The 20,349-nt window shown below is 43.9% G+C and overlaps 1 protein-coding gene across 5 annotated transcripts in view; it reads left to right on the forward strand.

Moving 5' to 3' along the window:
* The window catches only part of rps6ka2 (ribosomal protein S6 kinase, polypeptide 2), a 531,365-nt gene that overhangs the window by 400,427 nt on the left and 110,589 nt on the right, over window positions 1-20,349 (forward strand). For all 5 annotated transcript variants that reach the window (XM_072507735.1, XM_072507736.1, XM_072507732.1 and 2 more), the window contains 2 exons: window positions 11,634-11,704; window positions 18,843-18,931. In XM_072507735.1, coding sequence (XP_072363836.1) covers window positions 11,634-11,704; window positions 18,843-18,931 — 160 coding nt within the window. The remainder of the gene's footprint in view (window positions 1-11,633; window positions 11,705-18,842; window positions 18,932-20,349) is intronic.

Raw genomic sequence — 20,349 nt, forward strand, 5'->3', positions numbered from 1 at the left:
TCTCTTATTTTGTTGAATTTGACATGCAAACCGGACAGTGTACCTAATCTGCAACAGTGGCAGGGTGGATTTTAATTCCAATGTGGCCTATGCAACACACACAAGTGGAAAGCAGAAGTTTAGAGTCCTTTCAAATTGATTACAACTGACTCCAGATAGTGCACTTTGAAATAAAAATTTGTTAGGTTATGGGGGCTGCTGGAAAAGCATGTATTGTCAATCCCTCTTGGCCTTGAAAAAGTGATGGTAAACCTTTTTTCTTGAACAGCTGCACTCATTGTGGTGAATGTACTCCCACAATGCTAATAAGTAAAGAGTTCCAGGAATATAATCAGCATCCGATCCACCACTTTAAACATTCACTCCCATCACCATTGATGCACAGTGGCTGTCGTGTGTACCACTTACATGATGCACTGCAGCAACTCTTCAAGGATCCTTCGACAGAACTTTCCAAACTTTACCACCTTGAGGAACAAGGGCAGCAGATGTGTGGGAACACCATCACCTGCAAGTTCCCCTCCAAGTCACATACCAGATTGACTTGTATTGTCAATCCTTCACTGTCACTGGCTCAAAATCCTGGAACTCCCTCTCTCACAACACTGTGAGTGTAACAAAACACTACCACTTTCTTAGGGACAAATAGGAATGGGCAATAAATACTGGATTTGCCAGAAGTGCTCACACTTCTGAATAAATAAAAAGAATGGCTGATGATTAATTGGTTGGGCTGGATTTTCTGGGTGTAGCCACCTAAATTGGCCAACTCCCGATTTAAAATGGCGAACGGCAAAGGCTGATGGGAAAGTCAGCCAACATAGACAGAAACCAGCAGGTGCAGGTTTGCTGTGTATTTAACTCTGCAAAAGGCCAGACAACATCGATACCAGCGACTATCAGCATAACAATGTAGCAGCCATCTACATACTGATGAGCAATCCCCGGGAACAATCAGTAACATTTGGGACACACAAACCAAAGCCAGACTCCCCGGCGCCAGCAGGAGCCAACACAAAGGAGGTGAACGAATACCTCAAGACCGCCCATCGATCAGGGAACCGCTCCAGTATTGGAGAAATCGAATCAAGCGATTGGGACAAAGTCCAATCACTTGGGACCAGGTACAGGGTCCGCCCCGAAAGGCGGGAAGCCCCTGGGGACTATATGAGTTAAGCCCCAAGTTCAAATCGCTCTCTTCAGCTCTCTCTCTTCGTCCTGCCCGGGTCACCCAGCAACACAAACCAACATTGACCGTGACCGGTGCAGTGACCGCCGACAGAAGTAAGTCTTAATTCAGAGCTCGCTACGAGACAGGCGCTCCTAGCTCCCAATCCGTACCAACTTTGAATCCCGTAGACTCAGAACCCGAACAAAAGGCCATTTGCTCCCCTGACCTGGTGGGCCAGTCCGAAGTTAAGTATAGGCCTGTTAGTTGTAGAAGTAGCTTAGACGTAGAATTTGTGCAAGAGTAGTGATTACTGTGTACAATAAATTTGCTTTGATTTGAATCTTACTAATCGGTGTATTGAGTTATTGATCATTACTCGGACTTGAACCTCGTGGCGGTATCATAAAGATACCTGGCGACTCGAGAGCAAAGGTAATAAAACAGAGCAATGGAACCAACCGGAAAGTTAGCAACATGGGTGAGGGCATATTTCCACATTGTTCGGTGGATTACCATGTTGTAGCTCTTCTGGAAAATGGTGGTTAAAGGTTTGGCCAATGTTAGGCATAAGACTTCAGTATTACAGCAAAGATGTTGTTAGAGTCCATAGGGTGGAATTTTACTGCCAGCCCAGCCAATGGGAATTTCCAGTCCCGCCAAAGTGTAAGGTCTACTGTGGGTGTTGCCCACAGTAGCAGGTGGCAGCTGGTTGGGAGGGGCGGTATGGCGCTGGTGTTGCAGGGGTGGGGGTATCCATTCAGCCAGTGTCTGCAGAACCAAGAGCGAAGGTGGATGGTCAGTGGGGTGCGTAGCAAGATGGCTGCCTTTTAGGCCACAACAATGACTTTGTGCCTGGACACCACCCCAATCCCGTGGGGGACACCCCGGCTTCACGCTCCTTTCCCACATCAGCCCCCACCCCCCAACGAGCCATGGCAGGGCCCCTCCCCCATCCTAGACAGCCCAGCCAATGTCCAGCTCAGCAGCCCACAGTCATGCCTCTCGGTGCTCTACCTTCTCTCTCCCCCTCATCAACCATGGCGCCAGTTTCGCAATTTTTAAAAGCATAAGTGACCTTGCCGTCTGGAATTCGCCCCAATGGAGATGGAGAATACTGGGTCAGGCCCGTGAATGATATGCAAACGGTGTTAACTGTATGTACATTCTGGAACGCATAGATGCTGCTGTGAAACCGGCGCCTGCCACAATTTCTGCACCGGATCCGATTCTCTGCCCAATCACGTTTCCGGATTCCGGCGTCAGCCAAGGAGAATCCCACCCGATGTTTTCTAGCTCCTTGGAGAATATTGTGTGAATACCAAGTTGTATTCAAAATACAAACTTTGTTTCCTTTAAAAATGCACATTCATGCTGCTTGTGATTACTTGGACCTAGAAGCTTCCCCTCTAGAAATATATGAACCAGACAAAGCACATGTACATCTGTTTTCTGGAGTTTGTTTTTCAAGGGACAGGGCACCAGACTGTAGCTATTGCTTGCAGGGCTTCACTCTACATCAAACATTACTGACCATAAGTGCCTTCCACTCTTATTGCCATTCATTGGCATGTTGAAAGGATTTATAGGTTAATAATCAATCCGTTTGGCCCTGTTGTGAACACATCTTCAGCAGCCGTCAAGACCTGAAGTGGAATTCAAAGGCAGAATTTCTCATTTAGAGGCAGGGGCACTGCACTGCAAGACCCCTATCTGTGATTAGGGTAATCTTTAAATTTTTGAGTGTCGCACTGTGTGACACCTTCTCCACGTATGTGATTGCTATCTCATAGATTGTCATCTCTCTTTTGAACATTGCGCGGGGTTCCCCGGTCTTGTCCATGGCATGAACAGAGAATTTGGAGTTCCAGCCAAGACTCCATTCACTTTCAGTGGCACCGGAAAATCCCAGCCATGAATAAGAACAGAAGATTTTGGCCATTGACAAACCAGTGTTTATCTGTTGAAACTGGAATATACTTCAATAACACTTGTAAGGCAAATAGATGGAAAGGATGAAGTTAAAAGATGATATTTAGTGGAAGACAGATACCAGTCAAGAGTATTTTATTCAATCCTGCCCTAGTCTCCAAAATGGTGAATTATGGCCAATACCTCTATGAAATGAACATGAAATGAGTCGCGCATTGTCACAAGTAGGCTTCAAATTAAGTTACTGTGAAAAGCCACTAGTCGCCACATTCCGGCGCCTGTTCGGGGAGGCTGTTACGGAAATTGACCCGTGCTGCTGGCCTGCCTTGGTTAGCTTTCAAAGCCAGCGATTTAGCCCTGTGCTAAACAGCCTCTAGTCAATCTCGTACATATTACCAGGCAGATATTAACAGCATGTCAAAGATTCTCTTTTGCACAGCGAAGTCCATTATCTTGATTCAATTTCAACATGAATGGTCAAGATATAAACATTATCAAACTCATCATTTTTCTTTCTTCTTAGCAGACTATGGGACTACTGCTTTTAGCAGCAAATGATTTTGGCAGTGTACGTATGATTGTCAGCATTCAGCTGGATGCAGCATAGGGTGGATGAAGGCAAACTTAGCAATACATTCAGAGCAATTTTAGCACATGCCCAACTCAGGGTGTTGGCAAATAATGGAAATACATGCAAAAACCACTGTCAAGTGAGAGTATCTTTAAGAAATGGGTGTTTAAGAAATGTACCTTTAAGAAATGGAGCTGCTCGTGTTATTGGAGTGATGTCAGAGTGTGGGTGGAGCTGCTTTTTAGTTTCAGTTTGAAGAAAAGCTTGGGTGTGTCTGTATTTTTCAGTGAGCTGTATCTGAAGTCTGCCATCCAAAGACTATGGATCATTTGGTGAACCCAGAATTGTAAAAGGTTTCAGTATTGAATGTAAACCCTGATGTGCTTCTGTTTAGAGGTTTGTTAAGTCTTTTGGATGGTAAAAGAACAGCATACAGATTACTTAGTGTTGTATTCTTTGGGGGGAGTATTTGATTTACTGGTTGCTAAGATATTCACTATGTTTTAGAAAGGTTAACTTGAGTTCATAGAATAAACATTGTTTTGCTTTAAAAAATACTTGTCCATTTCTGCTGTACCATACCTGTCGAGTGAGCCGTGTGCTCCCCATACCACAATCTATTAAAAGTTGTGGGTCAGGTGAACTCCATGATACACTTTGGGATTCTCTAAACCCTCACACATAACAATTGGGGGCTCGAGGAGGATCAAAGTCTATCTATTGGATTGGCTTAGTGAACTTAACGACAGTGAGGGGTGAGCATATTGTGGTTGTTTTTCAAGTGTGGTATTTTAGTTTTAGTGGGGAATGTGTTGTGGACAATGATTTTGGGGGGTGGAGACTGTCACACGCAGTACCTTACGGACAGAGACTAAAAGGCAGACTGTTAGATTTGGCAAAAACATTGCAGTTAACATTACCCAACAAAATGCGAAAAGATGAGGTAATTATGGCAGTGGCTAAGCATTTAAAGTTGCCTGAGATACAGTTTGACTCATTGGAAATGGCAAAAATTCAGTTTGCAAATTAAACAAATGGAACATGAGAAAGAATTAAAGCAGCTTGAATACGAAAGAGAGAGAGAGGAAAAAGAAAAGGAGAGAGAAGAAAGCAGAAAAGAAAGAATAGCCCTAGCAGAACAAAAAGAAAGGGAAAGGGAGATACAGATCAGGGAAAAAGATAAAGCGAGAGAGTTTGAACTTCAGAAAATAGCCATGAAACATGACAGTCAGTTAAAATTGGCAGACGTAGAGGGAAACGTACAGTTGGATGATAATGATGAAGATAGTGAGAAAGAGCGTCAAAGGCGAAGGTTTGATGGGAATCTATTTAAATATGTCCAAGCATTGCCAAGGTTTGACGAGAAGGAGGTGGAAGCCTTTTTCATTTCATTTGAGAAGGTAGCTAAACAAATGAAATGGCCACAGGACATGTATGTATTACTGATTCAAACAAAGCTGGTAGGTAGGGCTAATGAAGTGTTTGCATCAGTACCGGAGGAGGTATCTGAGACGTATGATTGAGGTGAAAAAATCCACCTTAGGTGCATATGAACTCATGCCTGAAGCCTACAGACAAAGGTTGAGAAATTTAAGGAAATAATTTGGTCAAACATACATGGAGTTTGAAAGGACCAAACAGAGTAATTTTGATAGGTGGATAAGGGCTTTGAAAATAGATCAAATGTATGAAGCTCTCAGAGAAATTATACTTTTGAGGAGTTTAAAAATTCAATTCCTGATGTAGTGAGAACTCATGTGGAAGAGCAGAGGGTTAAAACTGTGGAATTAGCAGCAGAAATGGCAAAGCTTGGTTTCCGACATCAATTTCAGCCTGTGAGGGATAGAAACTGGGGATATGAGAAATATTCAAGTGGTAAAAGTAAAGGTGATCTGATGGGAGATAATAAGGAGAGTGTACCTCAGATTTAAAAAGAAATCCAGGAGGGTGGAAAAGAAATGAAAAGTTTCAAATGTGTTCACTGTAATAAACTAGGCCATGTAAAGTCACAGTGTTGGCGGTTGTAGAAAAGCACTGGGAAGGCTGATGTGGTAAAACAGGATAAGACAGTGGGGTTTGTTATAGTGGTAAAGGAAAGCCTAAGGGAAGCGAAGGAGATGCAAAAGATTGTAGAGCCTGTTCAAGAGGTGATTGATAAGAAGGTGCCAGATGTCTTTGAAGAATTTACTTGTGTGGGTAAAGTTAACTCATGTGTATCAGGAGGAGCAGGTAAAGAAGTCACAATTTTAAGAGATACGGGAGCGAGTCAATCTTTAATGGTAAGAGATGAGGAATTATGTAGTTTTGGAAGAATGTTGCCAGAAAAGGTGGTAATATGTGGAATTCAGTGTGAATAGAGTAGCGTTCCATTATATAAGGTAAGATTGGAAAGTCCAGTGAAGAGTGGTGAAGTGGTAATAGGAGTAATAGAGAAACTATCTTGTCGAGGAATACAGTTTATCTTGGTTAATGATATAGCTGGATCGCAAGTGGGAGTGATACCTACTGTGGTTGATAAGCCAGAGGAAAATCAGACAACTGAAGTGTTGAAGGACGAATATCCTGGGATTTTTCCAGATTGTGTAGTAACAAGGTCGCAAAGTCATAGGTTAAGACACGAGGAGAAATCAAAGAGTGAAGATGAAGTTGAAGTGCAATTATCAGAAACAATTTTTGATCAGATGGTTGAAAAAAACAAGAACAGGTGGAGGATGAGGCGGATATTTGTAGTTCAGGAAAATTGGCGGAGTTACAACAAAAAGATCTAGAAATAAAACGGATGTATCACAAAGCATATACGGTAGAGGAATCTGCGTGTATACCAGAGTGTTATTACCGTAAAAGTAATGTCTTGATGAGAAAATGGAGACCTTTACATATGCAGGCGCTAATTTTCAGCCAGACATGGACAGAACATTTAAAACATCTGATGGAGTTATTCGATCGACTTCAGGAGGCGGGTTTGGTGATAAACCTAGCCAAAAGTGAATTTGGAAAAGCCCAAGTCACTTTCCTTGAGGAGTTTTCGATATCCTCAAGACAAAGGGAAATAATGCGATTTCCTGGCATGAGTGGATTTGATCGAACATTTGTGCAAATGTTTTGTAGAGTGATTGCTCCACTGAGGGACTTGCTGAAGAAACGTCGAAAATTTCAGTGGACAGCGGACTTTCAACAGGCATTTGACTGCCTGAAAGCTGTGATAACCAATGCTCCTGTGTTGGAGAATTGCAAGGGACTCTGTGATCAGATTGAACTAAAGTATCTGACTTTAAAGAGAAATGCCGAGGAGTAGAGAAATGGACAGATCATGCAGAGACCTTCTTGTTCAAAGAGACTGTCAGTCGAGACGGATTTCAGTTGGAGGAAGAAGAACTAAAAAAAATGGACTATATTATTATACCTGCTTGCGTGTGTTGTTTTTTGAAATGAAAAAGTACATTTACTGTGTGCATTTGTTAAAGAATGGTGCAAAGGTGAAAAATGAAATCATCTTGAAGTTGATGGTTTATTTATTTTTTTCTTGGGGGGTGGTGTCATGTGAGAGTAGCAATACATTCAGAGCAATTTTAGCACATGCCCAACTCAGGGTGTTGGCAAATAATGGAAATACATGCAAAAACCACTGTCAAGTGAGAGTATCTTTAAGAAATGGGTGTTTAAGAAATGTACCTTTAAGAAATGGAGCTGCTCATGTTACTAGAGTGATGTCAGAGTGTGGGTGGAGCTGAGCTCTACTTCTGCTTTTTAGTTTCAGTTTGAGAAAAAGCTTGGGTGTGTCTGTGTTTTTCTGTGAGCTGCATCTGAAGTCTGCCATCCAAAGACTATCTGTGGATCATTTGGTGAACCCAGAATTGTAAAAGGTTTCAGTATTGAATGTAAACCCTGATGTGCTTCTGTTTTAGAGGTTTGTTAAGTCTTTTGGATGGTAAAAGAACAGCATACAGATTACCTAGTGTTTTATTCTTTGGGGGGTGTATTTGATTTACTGGTTGTTAAGATGTTCACTGTTTGTTTTAGAAAGGTTAACTTGAGTTCATAGAATAAACATTGTTTTGCTTTAAAAAATACTCGTCCATTTCTGCTGTACCATACCTGGAGAGTGAGCCATGTGCTCCCCATACCACAATCTATTAAAAGTTGTGGGTCAGGTGAACTCCATGATACACTTTGAGATTCTCCAAACCCTGACCCATAACACCACACAGGTGGAAATTGGTTTAAGGGAGCAGCTTGAAAATCTATTTTTGTAGATAAACTGTACTAATCACAACAATAATGAGTTATATAGGGCTCCAAAGTTCATTTGGAAAGATAGACCCCACTGAAATTATTAACCCCGAAGACTTTCTTGCAAAGGAAGCAGGAACTCAGAGGATAGCATGGGTACACACAGGATACCAGGGCCCCTAGCTGCATGCCCTTTGGGCAGGGTGGTGCTTTGGTACTGATGCCACCTAGGTACACTGGCAGCGCAAACCTGGCACCCTGGCAGTGCCACCTGGGTGCCAGCCTGGCACTGACAAGATACTCAGGTGGCACTGCCAGCTGGCATGGGCACTTCCACGGTGTCAGGTTGGGACTCCCAAGATGCCAAGCTAGCATTTTTTGAGCGCGCAATTGGACCAGGGCTGCCCTGCATGGGTGTTTAGGGGGGTACCAGGGGCCTCTGCCACGCATTCCCTGTTTAGGCCCCTTATACAACGCAAGTCGCGATGAATAGCTATATGTTTCGCAGCACTGCGAGCGTTCTGATACACACGACTAAACACGCTCGTTGGGGGACTTTGTTCCCTTTCGGGAGAATCATGCCCAATAAGTTACTGCACAGAAATTAAACTTGAAATTGATTTTAATGAAAAATAAAATTGGGCTGAGTATAAATTGATTTCTTAAATTCATTCAAGCGATGTGATCTTCGCTGAAAAGGCCAAAATTTATTGCCCATCCCTAATTGCCCTTGAGAATTTGGTAATGAGCTGTCTTCTTGAGCCAATACAGTCCCTGAGGTGTAGGTGCACCCACTTTCTGTCAGGGAGGGAATTTCAGGATTTAAATGCTGCGACAGTTAAACAAGTGCCGTTTGACAACACTGTACTGATGCTCGAGAGTAGACTGATGGGGCAGTAATTATTCAGGTTGGGTTTGTCCTGCCTTGTGTGCAGGACATGTCTGGACAATGTTCCATATTGGGAGGTGGGGTGCTCGTGTTGTAGCTGTACTGCAACAGCTTAGCCAGAGGCGGCAAGTTATGGAGCACAAGTTTTTAGTACCTTTGCTGGAATAGTGTCAGGGCCCATAGCCTTTTCAGTATCCAGTGCCTTCAGCTGTTTCTTGATGTCAGCTGAAGTGAATTGAATTGGTGGAAGACTGGTATCTGTGATTCTGGGGCTCTCCAGAGGAGGCCGAGATGGATCATGCACTCGACTAACACTTCTGGCTGAAGATTGTTGCAAATGCTTAAGTCCTATCTTTTGCTCTGGTGTGCTGGCTCTGCACATTGATGATGAGGATATTTGTGGATCCTCCAGTGAGTTGATCCTGCCATATTTCTGCTAGCTTAATACTTTGTAGATCTCTAACCGCCTCCAAGTGAGATTGGGAAATAGCACCAAGTTACGGATAGTTTAAATTCATTAAGAATTTAGGAAGAAACATTGAAAGCCTATTACTGTGATGAAGGTAGGAATTTCAGATACAGTATGGGTTAAAAGCCCAGGTTAGCATATTATTGCTTCAGTAGTGTTTTTAAAAATCACTGTTTGTAAAACAGCTAGGCTCTTTGGAGCCAGAGGTGAAATTAAAGCATCATAAAAATTTGGGCTAATGGACTTTTATTTATATTTAAGAGGGTTCCCTGCAGTTAATTAGAGACATTGGGGTGAATTCTCCGCTGGCCACATTCTCTGTTCTGTCAGCAGCACACCCCTGCGCACGGGTTCCCCGGCAGCATGGGGTGCCTACATTGGGAAATCACATTGGCCAGCGGCGGGAACGGAGAATCCTCACGACAGCGACAGCATGCCACCGAGGAACACGTGGCTGGGAGGCGGAATATTCACTCAATTGCGTTCAGTTTAGCAAGATGATGTAGTTAATGGGAGGAACCAGTGATTGAAACAGTCAAGTGTTGAGGTTTCTCAGAGTTTTAGGTTTTGGCTGGAAGGAGAACTGAGAATGTTTCTGAAGAAATACAGCCAGAGATTTTCCAATACTCTGGCAGGGTGTCAGGTCTCTTTTTTTTAAGCAGTCTCAAAAGATCTCTCTTTCTCAAAGTGGAGTATCCAAGACATCTCTCTGCAGCAAGAATTCCTGAGTGCTAATTGTATGTAAAAGTGGATTGTGACCTGAGATGGTTTTGTTGTTTGATTGGAAATAAAGATAGCAGTTAAGGGTTATTGTGTCACTGTATTGATTAGTATTGTTTAAGGGGTAATTGTAAGCTATTTTCTTGTGTGATTATAAAGGTATTTTAATAATCAGTTAGTAATAAAGTTTGCATTAATATACCATATCCCTATTTCTTTGTGAAGTCACTTCTAGAGCGAGGTATCCTTTCCTCACAGTCTTACAAGAATAAAATAAAATATTGGGGTTTCTGCCCAGTATCTGAGCCACTGTTTGGGGTCTGGTCCGGGATCATAATAATTAGAAGTTTAGTAATCTGGGATTTTGTGTGCATAAGAAACTGAGAGTAGAAACTTTCCTTTGTGGATGTCATCTGCGACTTCAAGCAGAATGATTGAGAGAATTTACCTTTTCCACTCCCCTGTCCCCACTTTCCCCTTCTCTCGAAAGACATCTGAGCTTCTCATAGAGCTATTTAGCAAGTTGAGCTGTGCCTACCAGAAGAGCCTTGCTCTCAACTTTGTACACTCTTACTCAAAGTGCTTCTATTTAATGGTGCAGAAAATTGAAAATGACTTGCCAGCCTTGCTCTGGTGGTCTGTGAGCTCAATCTGCCAACAGTCAGAATAAACATGACGAAAATTAGTTTTTACATTGGATGGTCAGTTAGCTCAGTTGGCTGGACAGCTGGTTTGTGATGCAGAGCGATGCCGCTTCAATTCCCATACCAGTTGCGGTTATCCATGAAGCCTTCTCAACCCTGTACCTTGCCTGAGGTTTGGCGATCCTCAGGTTAAATCACCACCAGTCAACTCTCCCCCTCCAAGGGGAAAGTAGACTATGGCCACCTGGGACTCTGGCAACTTTCACTTTTGCTGAATTTGGTCTCACCAGCTCCCAACCATGTCTTGACGATCGGGACAGCCAAACGCACTGCTGCCAAGCAGTGTATTTCAATTACAATTACAATCCTTTTCCATTGGACACAATCGTGAAAACTAACTTGGAAAAATAATATTTAGATTGCTGTACAAGGATGTAGAATCAAACAGATTACACTGACAGAGCCCTTTGTGCTCAAGAGGTTCTTGTTTATAATAGGAACTTAAAAATCTGATGCCTGTCAACTTTGTATCATTGCAAAACAAAAGAGCACAAAACCTAACATGTATCTACCCCTGCCTTTGAAACCGTTTCATTCTGGTACCTTATGCAGAAGGCGAAGTGCAGAATGCCTGAACCTGGATTGTTGGCCCACAAATTAAACTGTTGGTAATTTCAGACTCTCCCATCAGCACACTGTACAGTTTCTTTCAAACTTCCTCCCAAAATAGTTGAGTTAAGGTATATTTTGTGTTCCTGCTGTCCCTAGCTGCACTCAACTGTTAGTCACTAAATATGTTCTTTAAAAAAACATTCTACAGAAGCAAGAGTCATTCAAGAGTACAATGTTTACAATACATAGACAGATTGTGTTGGTTGGTGGGCATCTTCACTTCTGTCACTGAATAAAATGGATCATTTGAATAGTTGAATGATTTTTGTGGGTTATGCTGGCTGTTTGTCGGTACTCAGGCGATATCTCTAACACGTTTGTTTTGTTTTATTGCTTAGTTTGAGATGTTGACAGGATCACTGCCTTTCCAAGGCAAGGACAGGAAGGAAACCATGGCACTTATACTCAAGTAAGTTTATTTGTTGAAAACTTGTAAGATTCATTTACTGTTGAAAGAATTTAGTCATGGTGCATTACTGACATCAGTTACAAATGCCACGTTGTGTGAGAGAACGGCTGCTGATGCTTTGGGAGAAAGTAGCTGCTTAGTTAATACCTTGAGTTACAAAGTTTGTATCTGAGACTGGGTCAATATTCCAATCTTCATGCTGTATTTGTGATGAGATTCAATAGTTTTCTTTTAAACAAAACTTGGATTGTCTTAATCAAGGGGTCCGATTCTCCCCAAAAACTTCTGAGTTTATTTGTGGTGGGTTTTTCAGGGAGATTCCCACTGGCTCTGCCGGCGAGTTCCCCACCGCTATTCAATGACACTTAGTCACTTTTTGGGGCCCTGGGGAGTTTCTCACCGGTTCTGGAGGGCACAGCTGACCACCACAAAGTGGGAGACCCTCTAGAGAGTGTATGCAGTGCACCACTAAATCGGTCCAGGTATCGTAACCGCATTTTGAGCAGTCCAATGCACCACTTAATGACAGCACGGGTGGCTTGTGATATTGGGTCTCCGCCTCGGTCTCAGGCCTCCGTACCAGTGTCATCAGGCAGGACCACAGCAGGTATCCCTTGTCCCCCAAGAGCCAACCGTCAACCTGGGATGGTCTTCAAAGGTGCCAGGGATCTCTAAGTGCCCCAAGATGTAGCTGTCATGCACGCTTCCTGGGTAGCCGGCATACATATGCATGATGTGGAGGCAGTGGTCGCACACAATCTGAATATTCAGGGAGTGGGATCCCTTCCTGTTAATAAAGGATGTGCTGGGGGTGATATGCATGCCATCTGTTGCCCCCTGGACCTGGGGCATCCGTCGGCGAGTGCCGCACTCTCTCACTCCCGAGATGGAGCCTTCTGTGGCACATGCTGTCTGTCATCTCATTGAAAGACCAACAATGCCTATACATCTTGGTCGTTGCTGCCTCTCCCTCTATGCCCCTGCTCAGCCTGCTGGGCGACCAGGTCTTCAGGGTGTGAGGCGGCCCCCTGCCAATGGGGTCCCGCCACCAGCACCACAATGGCAGCCGCTGCGGGACTGACACCATAATCCATTTTGATATCTGTAAGGAATTGAAGAAGGAGAGAGACTTTCAATCAGTCAGAGCTTCCATCTCGGGACTTTCAAATCCCACAAGCCCCACCCCCCCCACCCTTACCATGACTGCCCTGCCTTTTCTCAGAGTGCCATCCAGCGAGCCAATTGGGCTGGCAAATCTTGCTCTGCACACTCACACCCAGCCACATCAGGAGCCCGCAGACGCCACACCTCTGCAGGGATCATTAAGGAGGCTGTGCTCAGGTGCCCTCCCCTGATCCAGACACTCACCTTTTGGCCACGAGGAGATCCCCAGCACTGAAGCCCGGCTCTTTAGTGTTTGATTATTGGCAGCTGCCTCTATGGTGCTGACAATCCTAGAGTTCTGGCACACTGTTCAGGCATCAAAGATTGCTTAAAATACAGTGCACTAATCACCCTCTTAGACACGGCATGAGTGCCCTCGAGGAAGCACTTGAGAGTTCAGAATATCTTGCTTATTAAAAGGTCAACAGTAACGAAGATTTGAAAAACAGCTCTGTAACATTCCAAATATCACACTAACCATTAAACAACAAGGAATCATTACCGTTCCATATTGATACCAATACAAAGCTTTATCAGCTCATTTTCATAAACAAAAACAAACAAACAGTATCACCCCTCATAGGTTCCTCAGCAGAAATGGAGGATACGCCTGAGAATGGGTTATCATGTGCAGAACTTTGTCATTGAAATGATTTGTCCATCAATGTGTTGCTTGTTCCATGTATCAGTGCCATTCTCCATCCAGGAGCCGCAGCTGTGCAGGCCCTCCCACATGGCCCAATCTCACCGGAACCAAATCCTGCCATCCACATATTCCACTGATGCTCAAGATGCAGTTGAACATCCTTGACTTCCAGCATGTTTAACCCGCAGTGAGGTGCCAGTTACATGTAGCACTCACCACACCAATAACAAAAGCATCAAGAATCTGTGAAAACATTTCATCCACTGCGTTGGCAGGTGGCCCATTTGGAACAATGTTGCGCACCAGGTCCCGCAGCGTCTTCTTGCCTCAAACCGGATTGTCTTCTGGACTCGCACATCCCCCTGAGCCCAGTGTTCCAGGATCTAGTTATCTTAGAAAAAATTGTCCTTTCTGTCTACAGAAAAGGAAGGAAACAGCAACAGCAGCCTCCAGGCATCTGCAGCCCCAGCAGGACCAAGCAGCAAACACAACCTGCAGCTGTGAGCTGCTCTCAGAACTAACAAGGCGAACATTTGAAATAGCCTTCAGCTGTGAAGCAAGAGGCTGCTCACAGTCAAATGAAGTGAAATTGACTTTCAGCATTGAAGCCACAGCAAGACTCATTCCTGGAAGTGTTTGGTGGGACAGACAGGCTGCAGCTTTCCCCTGTTATGAATCTACACAGTATTTAAAGATGGCTTGAAGGTTTCCCAGATGCAAAGCCCCTCACCCCCTACCCGCACATGCGGCTACCCCGACCGAGAACACTTCACCCCACCGACCAAGCCCAGGCCCCCCCTCAGTGGTTCCCCACCCCTCCAAGCACTGGGCAAGCAGCTCTGATGACCTTGAACTGCATGTCGGATAATGGAAACGGTTACTCACCTCCTCAGTTCCCCACAGTAGCCATTGCGCCAGTTTCACATGCTAAACGACGCCCACGTGACTTCCCATTGGCGAGTCAGATAATTCCCGGGAGGCCGCTGCATTCAACTTCAATCTTGCACATGAGATTCAAATGAACGCAAATGACAGTGAATGATATGCTTGGCATTTTGGGACCAGGGGCGTCATTCTCCGCCAGCGGGAGTCTCCGTTTTGCCGGCGCCCGGGGGTTTCCCGACGGCGTGGGGCTGCCCCACAATGGGAAACCCCATTGACCGGCCGGTGTTACGGAGACTCCCGCCGGCCGGTCGGGGCAGAAATGTGGCAGGGCGGGTAGGAGAATTTCGCCCGAGATCTGGAACTCGCCGTCAGGAACCAGCGGGGTGAATTGCAGACTTGGGGCTGGATTCTCCGGTTGCTGACTCCGAAATCGCGTTCGGCAATCGGTCAAAGAATCACAGTTCGTAGCCAAATTCCTTTTGAAGATAATCATTTACTTACCCCTTGCCTTTCAGAAGCTATCCTGTTTTTCTATTCTTCCTATTAAAGTGGATGATTTCACATTTTCCTGAGTGCACTATATTTGGCACCTTCTTGCCCAGTCACTTTACCTGTCTATATTCCTTTGCAACCCTTTACATTCCCCTCAGTTAATTTTCCCAACTCGTTTTGCATCATCAGCAAACATGGATACATTACACTCATTTGCCACATTTGTGGCACATCACTAGGTCTTAAAATAAGAGGCTGTAGAGATAGTAGAGGCATTGGTTCTAATTCTCCAAAATTCCTTAGAATCTGGAAGGGTCACAGATAAAAAAATAGCAACTGCAACAGGCAGGATTCTCCATTCCCACAGCTGGCCAATGGGGTTTCCCATTGAGGCCACCGCACTCCGTCGGGAAACCTATGGGCATGGGTGCCCTGCCGGCTGACCGGAGGATCCCGCCGATGGAGAATTCCGCTGAATATCTTTATTCAAGAAAAGAAGGAGGCAGAAAGCAGAAGGTTATGGACCAGTTTGTCTAATATTTATCATATGGAAATTGCTAGTATCCATTATTGAAGAGGTTATAGCAGGATACTTAGAAAATCACATTGGGATCAGGCAGAGTCAACATTGTTTTGTGAAAGGGAAATTTATTGGAGTTCCTTGAGGAAGTGATGAACAACATGGATAAAGGGGACCCTGTAGATGTGGTATATTTAGATTTCCAAAATGCAATTGATAAGGTGCCACATCCTAGGTTGCTACACAAAAAAGAGCTTATGGTGTAAGGACCATACTACAATGAATAGAAGGTTGGTTTGTCAACAGGAAGCAGAGATGAGGGATGATGAGTCATTTTCAGGTTGACAAGTTTCACTAGGTGAGTGCCAGAGGGATCAGTGCTGGGGTCTAAATCATTTACAATATCAATGACTGCAATGAAAAACCGAATGTATCGTAGCTAAATTTGTCAATGTCAGTACGATAGGTCGGAAAGTATGTTGCCTCGAGGATATAATGCGTCTGTAAATGGATTTAGCTAGTTTAAGTGAGTGACCAAATATCTGTCAGATGCAGAATAATGTGGGAAACTGGGAGTTTTTCCACTTCGGGAGGGAAAACTCAAAAGCAGAATATTTTCAGTGCTCAGACACTTATTTATCTTCAAGCAGTTGTTTCTCAGCTACTCATATCACAGCTTCATAAAATTGGCCATTCCCTAATTTAAAAAGATTTTGCTTGGTCCAACTTACCCTTTTCCATAACTACTCTAAATCCTTTTAGAAATTTAGAGTACCCAATTATTGTTTTTACAATTAAGGGGCAATTTAGCGTGGCCAATCAACCTATCCTGCACATATTTGGGTTGTGGGGGGTGAGACCCATGCAGACACGGGGAGAATGTGCAAACTTCATACAGACAGTGACCCAGGCCGGGATCGAATCCGGGTCCTCGGTGCCGTGAGGCAGCCGTGCTAACCACTGCGCCACCACTGCAATTCGCATACCGCTGCAACCGGTCCACATCAGACACCATTTCCCTGGCCCTACACTCATCCCTAGAGAATCTCGAAAACAAGGACTCCTACATTAGACTCCTATTTATTGACTACAGCTCCGCCTTCAACACCATAATCCCAGCCAAGCTCATATCAAAGCTCCAAAACCTAGGACTTGGCTCCCCATTCTGCAACTGGATCCTCGATTTTCTGACCAACAGACCACAATCAGTAAGAATGAACAACAACACCTCCTCCACAATAGTCCTCAACACCGGCGCCCCGCAAGGCTGCGTACTTAGCCCCCTATTCTACTCCCTGTACACACACGACTGCGTGGCAAAACTTGGTTCCAACTCCATCTACAAGTATGCTGACGATACGACCATAGTGGGCCGGATCTCGAATAACGATGAGTCCGAATACAGGAGGGAGATAGACAAATCCAATCCAATCCATGCCACCCGGTAACTACTCTAAATCTAACTAAATTTTGATCACTACCATTAATTTGCTGTCCTACTGACGCCCCTTATCCCAGGCCAGATTCATTCCCTAAAACAAAGTCCAGCACTGCCCCCTGTCTTGTTCGGCTTGCTATATACTTGCTCAATAAATTCCCCTGAATACATTTAAGAACTCTGTGTTGACTGTACTGTTTACTCTTCATTTATCCCAGTTAACATATGAACATGTTATCTCCTCCTATTACTGCCCATTTGTTTTTGCAGTTTTACTACATATTTGCTCTTCTATCTCCCTTTATGATTGAGATCAATGATGTACTCCCTGCAGTGTGATGGCTTAATGTGATTCACTTCTTGGCATATCATCCACAGCTGTGATTTGTTTCATTAACCAATATTGCAATCCACTCCCCGGTTTTTATCCCCCTCTTCATCCTGTCTGAAAATGATGTAACCAGAAATGTTGAGGTGTCGTTCCTGTCCTCTTTAACCAATAGAATCATAGAATTTACAGTGCAGAAGGAGGCCATTCAGACCACCGAGTCTGCACGGGCCCTTGGAAAGAGCACCCCACCTAGCCTTTTTTGACACTAAGGACAATTTAGCATGGCCAATCCACCTAATCTGCACATCTTTGGACTGTGGGAGGAAACCGGAGCAGCCGGAGGAAACCCACGTATACACGGGGAGAACGTGCAGACTCCGCACAGATAGTGACCCAAGCCGGGAATCAAACCTTGAACACTGGAGCTGTGAAGCAGTTGTGCTAACCACTGTGCTACCGTGATTCCCCGTGTTGCCATGTTTCGGTAATAGCTATAATATCATACTTCCACCTGCCTATCTGTGCCCTGAGATCATCCGGTTTAACTGCTTACTCCCTGCATTGAAGTATGTACCACTAATCACTGAACAACTCCTTTATTCTCTGTTTTCTAACCTCTGTTTGCTCAACCTTCCTTTCTCACTTCCTAATTTTCCGCCTTCCGTTTCAGTTTTGCTTCTCTTCCTTCTGAACCTACACTCAGGTTCTCAATCCTCTTCCAAGCTTGTTTAAACTCACTCCAACAGCACCAGCAAACCTCCCCACCAAGATATTGATCCCAGCTCTTTGGGATGCAACCAGTGTGATCACTTTGCCACAGAGGATCCTTTGTTATAAAATTACCAATTAGCACCATCTCATTACGCTGTACTTGATTTTAAAAATCCAATTGCCTGATTGGTTCCTTCAAATAGTTTTTTTGAAATTTGTCTGGTATGTATCCCATGAGCTCGTGCTCCCAATGACTGTTGCTGATTTAATTTACCCAACCTACAGGAAGATTGAAATTCTGCAATGATTATTGCATTAGTCTTGTTACATGGTCCTCTCATTTTCTGTCTTCTCAATTATGTGACTGCTGTTAGGTAGCGGGGTGGTGCTGGAGGGATGCCAACTATTCCTGTCAGTGTTTTTTGTCCTTTGCTATTCCCTAACTCCACCCTTCCTGTAGCACTAAACCAAGTAAATGAGAGAGGTCCTAAATTTGATCTCTGGTCTGTCTTGAGGTAGTTGACTTTGGCTATGCTGCAATGAAGCTATGATAATTCAACTTGACATTCTCAGACTAGGGCGAGGGGAAGTATGAACCAGAACTCCTGTTCCTGATTGCTGTCCAATGATCTGTGCATGTAAGTTCATGTGTCGGTGTCAAACTATAAGGACAGCCTTGTGTTCATTTGGGATGCCCACTATCGTTGACCAATCTGATAACATTCAATTTCTTGGCCTTCAGTCATCAGATGACTGACTCCTTAACAAAATTATCTGTGGGCATCTGGTGTTGGTGGGAGTCACGCTTTGGCACAAGACACTACTTTCAGGAGAGAAGGTGAAAGTTAGGGAATAGCATAAACTAAGGGGAGAAGGAATAGATTGCCTCAAATACTTTTGAATACCTTCTGTTTGTTTTATTTACGATATTTGTTTGTGTCTGTATTCTAGAGCCAAACTGGGAATGCCACAATTCTTAAGCCCAGAAGCGCAAAGCCTTTTGCGAGCACTTTTCAAGCGGAATCCCTGCAACCGATTAGGTACTTATCTTTTAAATCGTCTTGAAAAATTGGTGATCCAGTGCGATTATTAAATTAAACCACCTTTATTACCTAATGTTCATCCACATGTTTTCCTGGGTAACTCAATTGATTTATACACAGATAATAATGCATAGGCTAGCTGTTACATTAGGGGGTCTCTGAATGGAATAAACTGATATATTTTGAGTTATTTGCGATTCTCAACTCTCCCAAAATCAAAGCTTTTTCTGCTGCCATTGAAGATAAGGAAACAATCAGCCCCTTGACTTCTCTGCCGGCTGTTTGCTCCATTGTAAAAGGAACACGTTTTGAAGTCCAGTTGCTCCATTTCACTGCTCACGCAGCTTTTCTCCAAAATTCAGTTATTTTACTGTAAACATTAGTTCAACATTTTAATCACACACTGCAAAGAAAGAAAAGCAACCATTAAAAGAGAAATAGTTATTTGACAAAAGTAGTGACAATCATTCTTTTTTTAAAAACTGACAAATTCCACAAAGCTTCTGGTGTAGCACAGGTGGTCTGAACAGCTGGCTTGTAATGCAGAACAAGACCAGCAGCGTGGGTTCAATTCCCGTACCAGCCTCCCCAAGCAGGTGCCGGAATGTGGTGACTCGGGGCTTTTCACAGTAACTTCATTGAAGCCTACTTGTGACAATAAATGATTATTATTATTATTATTATTATTATTAATATTTGTCCCAAAATGTACAGAACAAATCTGAATGATCAGATTAGAATAGTGGTGTGTCACACTCCCAGTTTCTGCGTTTGCCTTTAATTTATTTTAATGTATCTATTTTTTTAAATATGAAGAATGCTTGGTTTTAATCTGCACTTTATTTGGAGTTCTGGAGTATTATTGCAGCTTAATTCACCATAAATTGCTTCAAAAGAACATGCTGGTTTTGGCACAACAAAGTTATTCAGTATATGATGAAAGCTTTGTCACATGACATGATCAAAAGCAACAAGGATGCAAATTCTGTTGCCATGTGCTGTGTCTATTAAAGATTAGATTTAGGTGCCCTTATGAAATAATGGGCAGAATATTACAGGTGATGGATGGCTTGCTATAACGTGCTCAATAGGGGCAGTGTGGGATGCCTGCCCTCAGGAGCTGATGGCCAAGCCAATTGGCCAACAGTCCCATCAGCCCCTACAACACAAACAGCACATTCTTGGGCACTGCCAGGACTGCAACCAGGAAGAAGAAGACCCAGTGGAGCCGGGAGGCAAGTAAGTCCAAGGGCTTGAACAGGGAAGGTTTGGGCAGGTTAGGGAGGAGTTTGGGGGGAGAGGGGGCTGTGTTTAATGCAGTAGTTGGACAGGAAGAAAAGGGGTTCTATCGTAGGGGGCCTGCCTCCTATTTGCAAATTGCCACCCCTAAAGATAGTACTCCTCCCTTCTATCCC

Source organism: Scyliorhinus torazame, chromosome 1, assembly GCF_047496885.1.
Source record: "Scyliorhinus torazame isolate Kashiwa2021f chromosome 1, sScyTor2.1, whole genome shotgun sequence".
NCBI classification, from domain to species: Eukaryota; Metazoa; Chordata; class Chondrichthyes; order Carcharhiniformes; family Scyliorhinidae; genus Scyliorhinus; species Scyliorhinus torazame.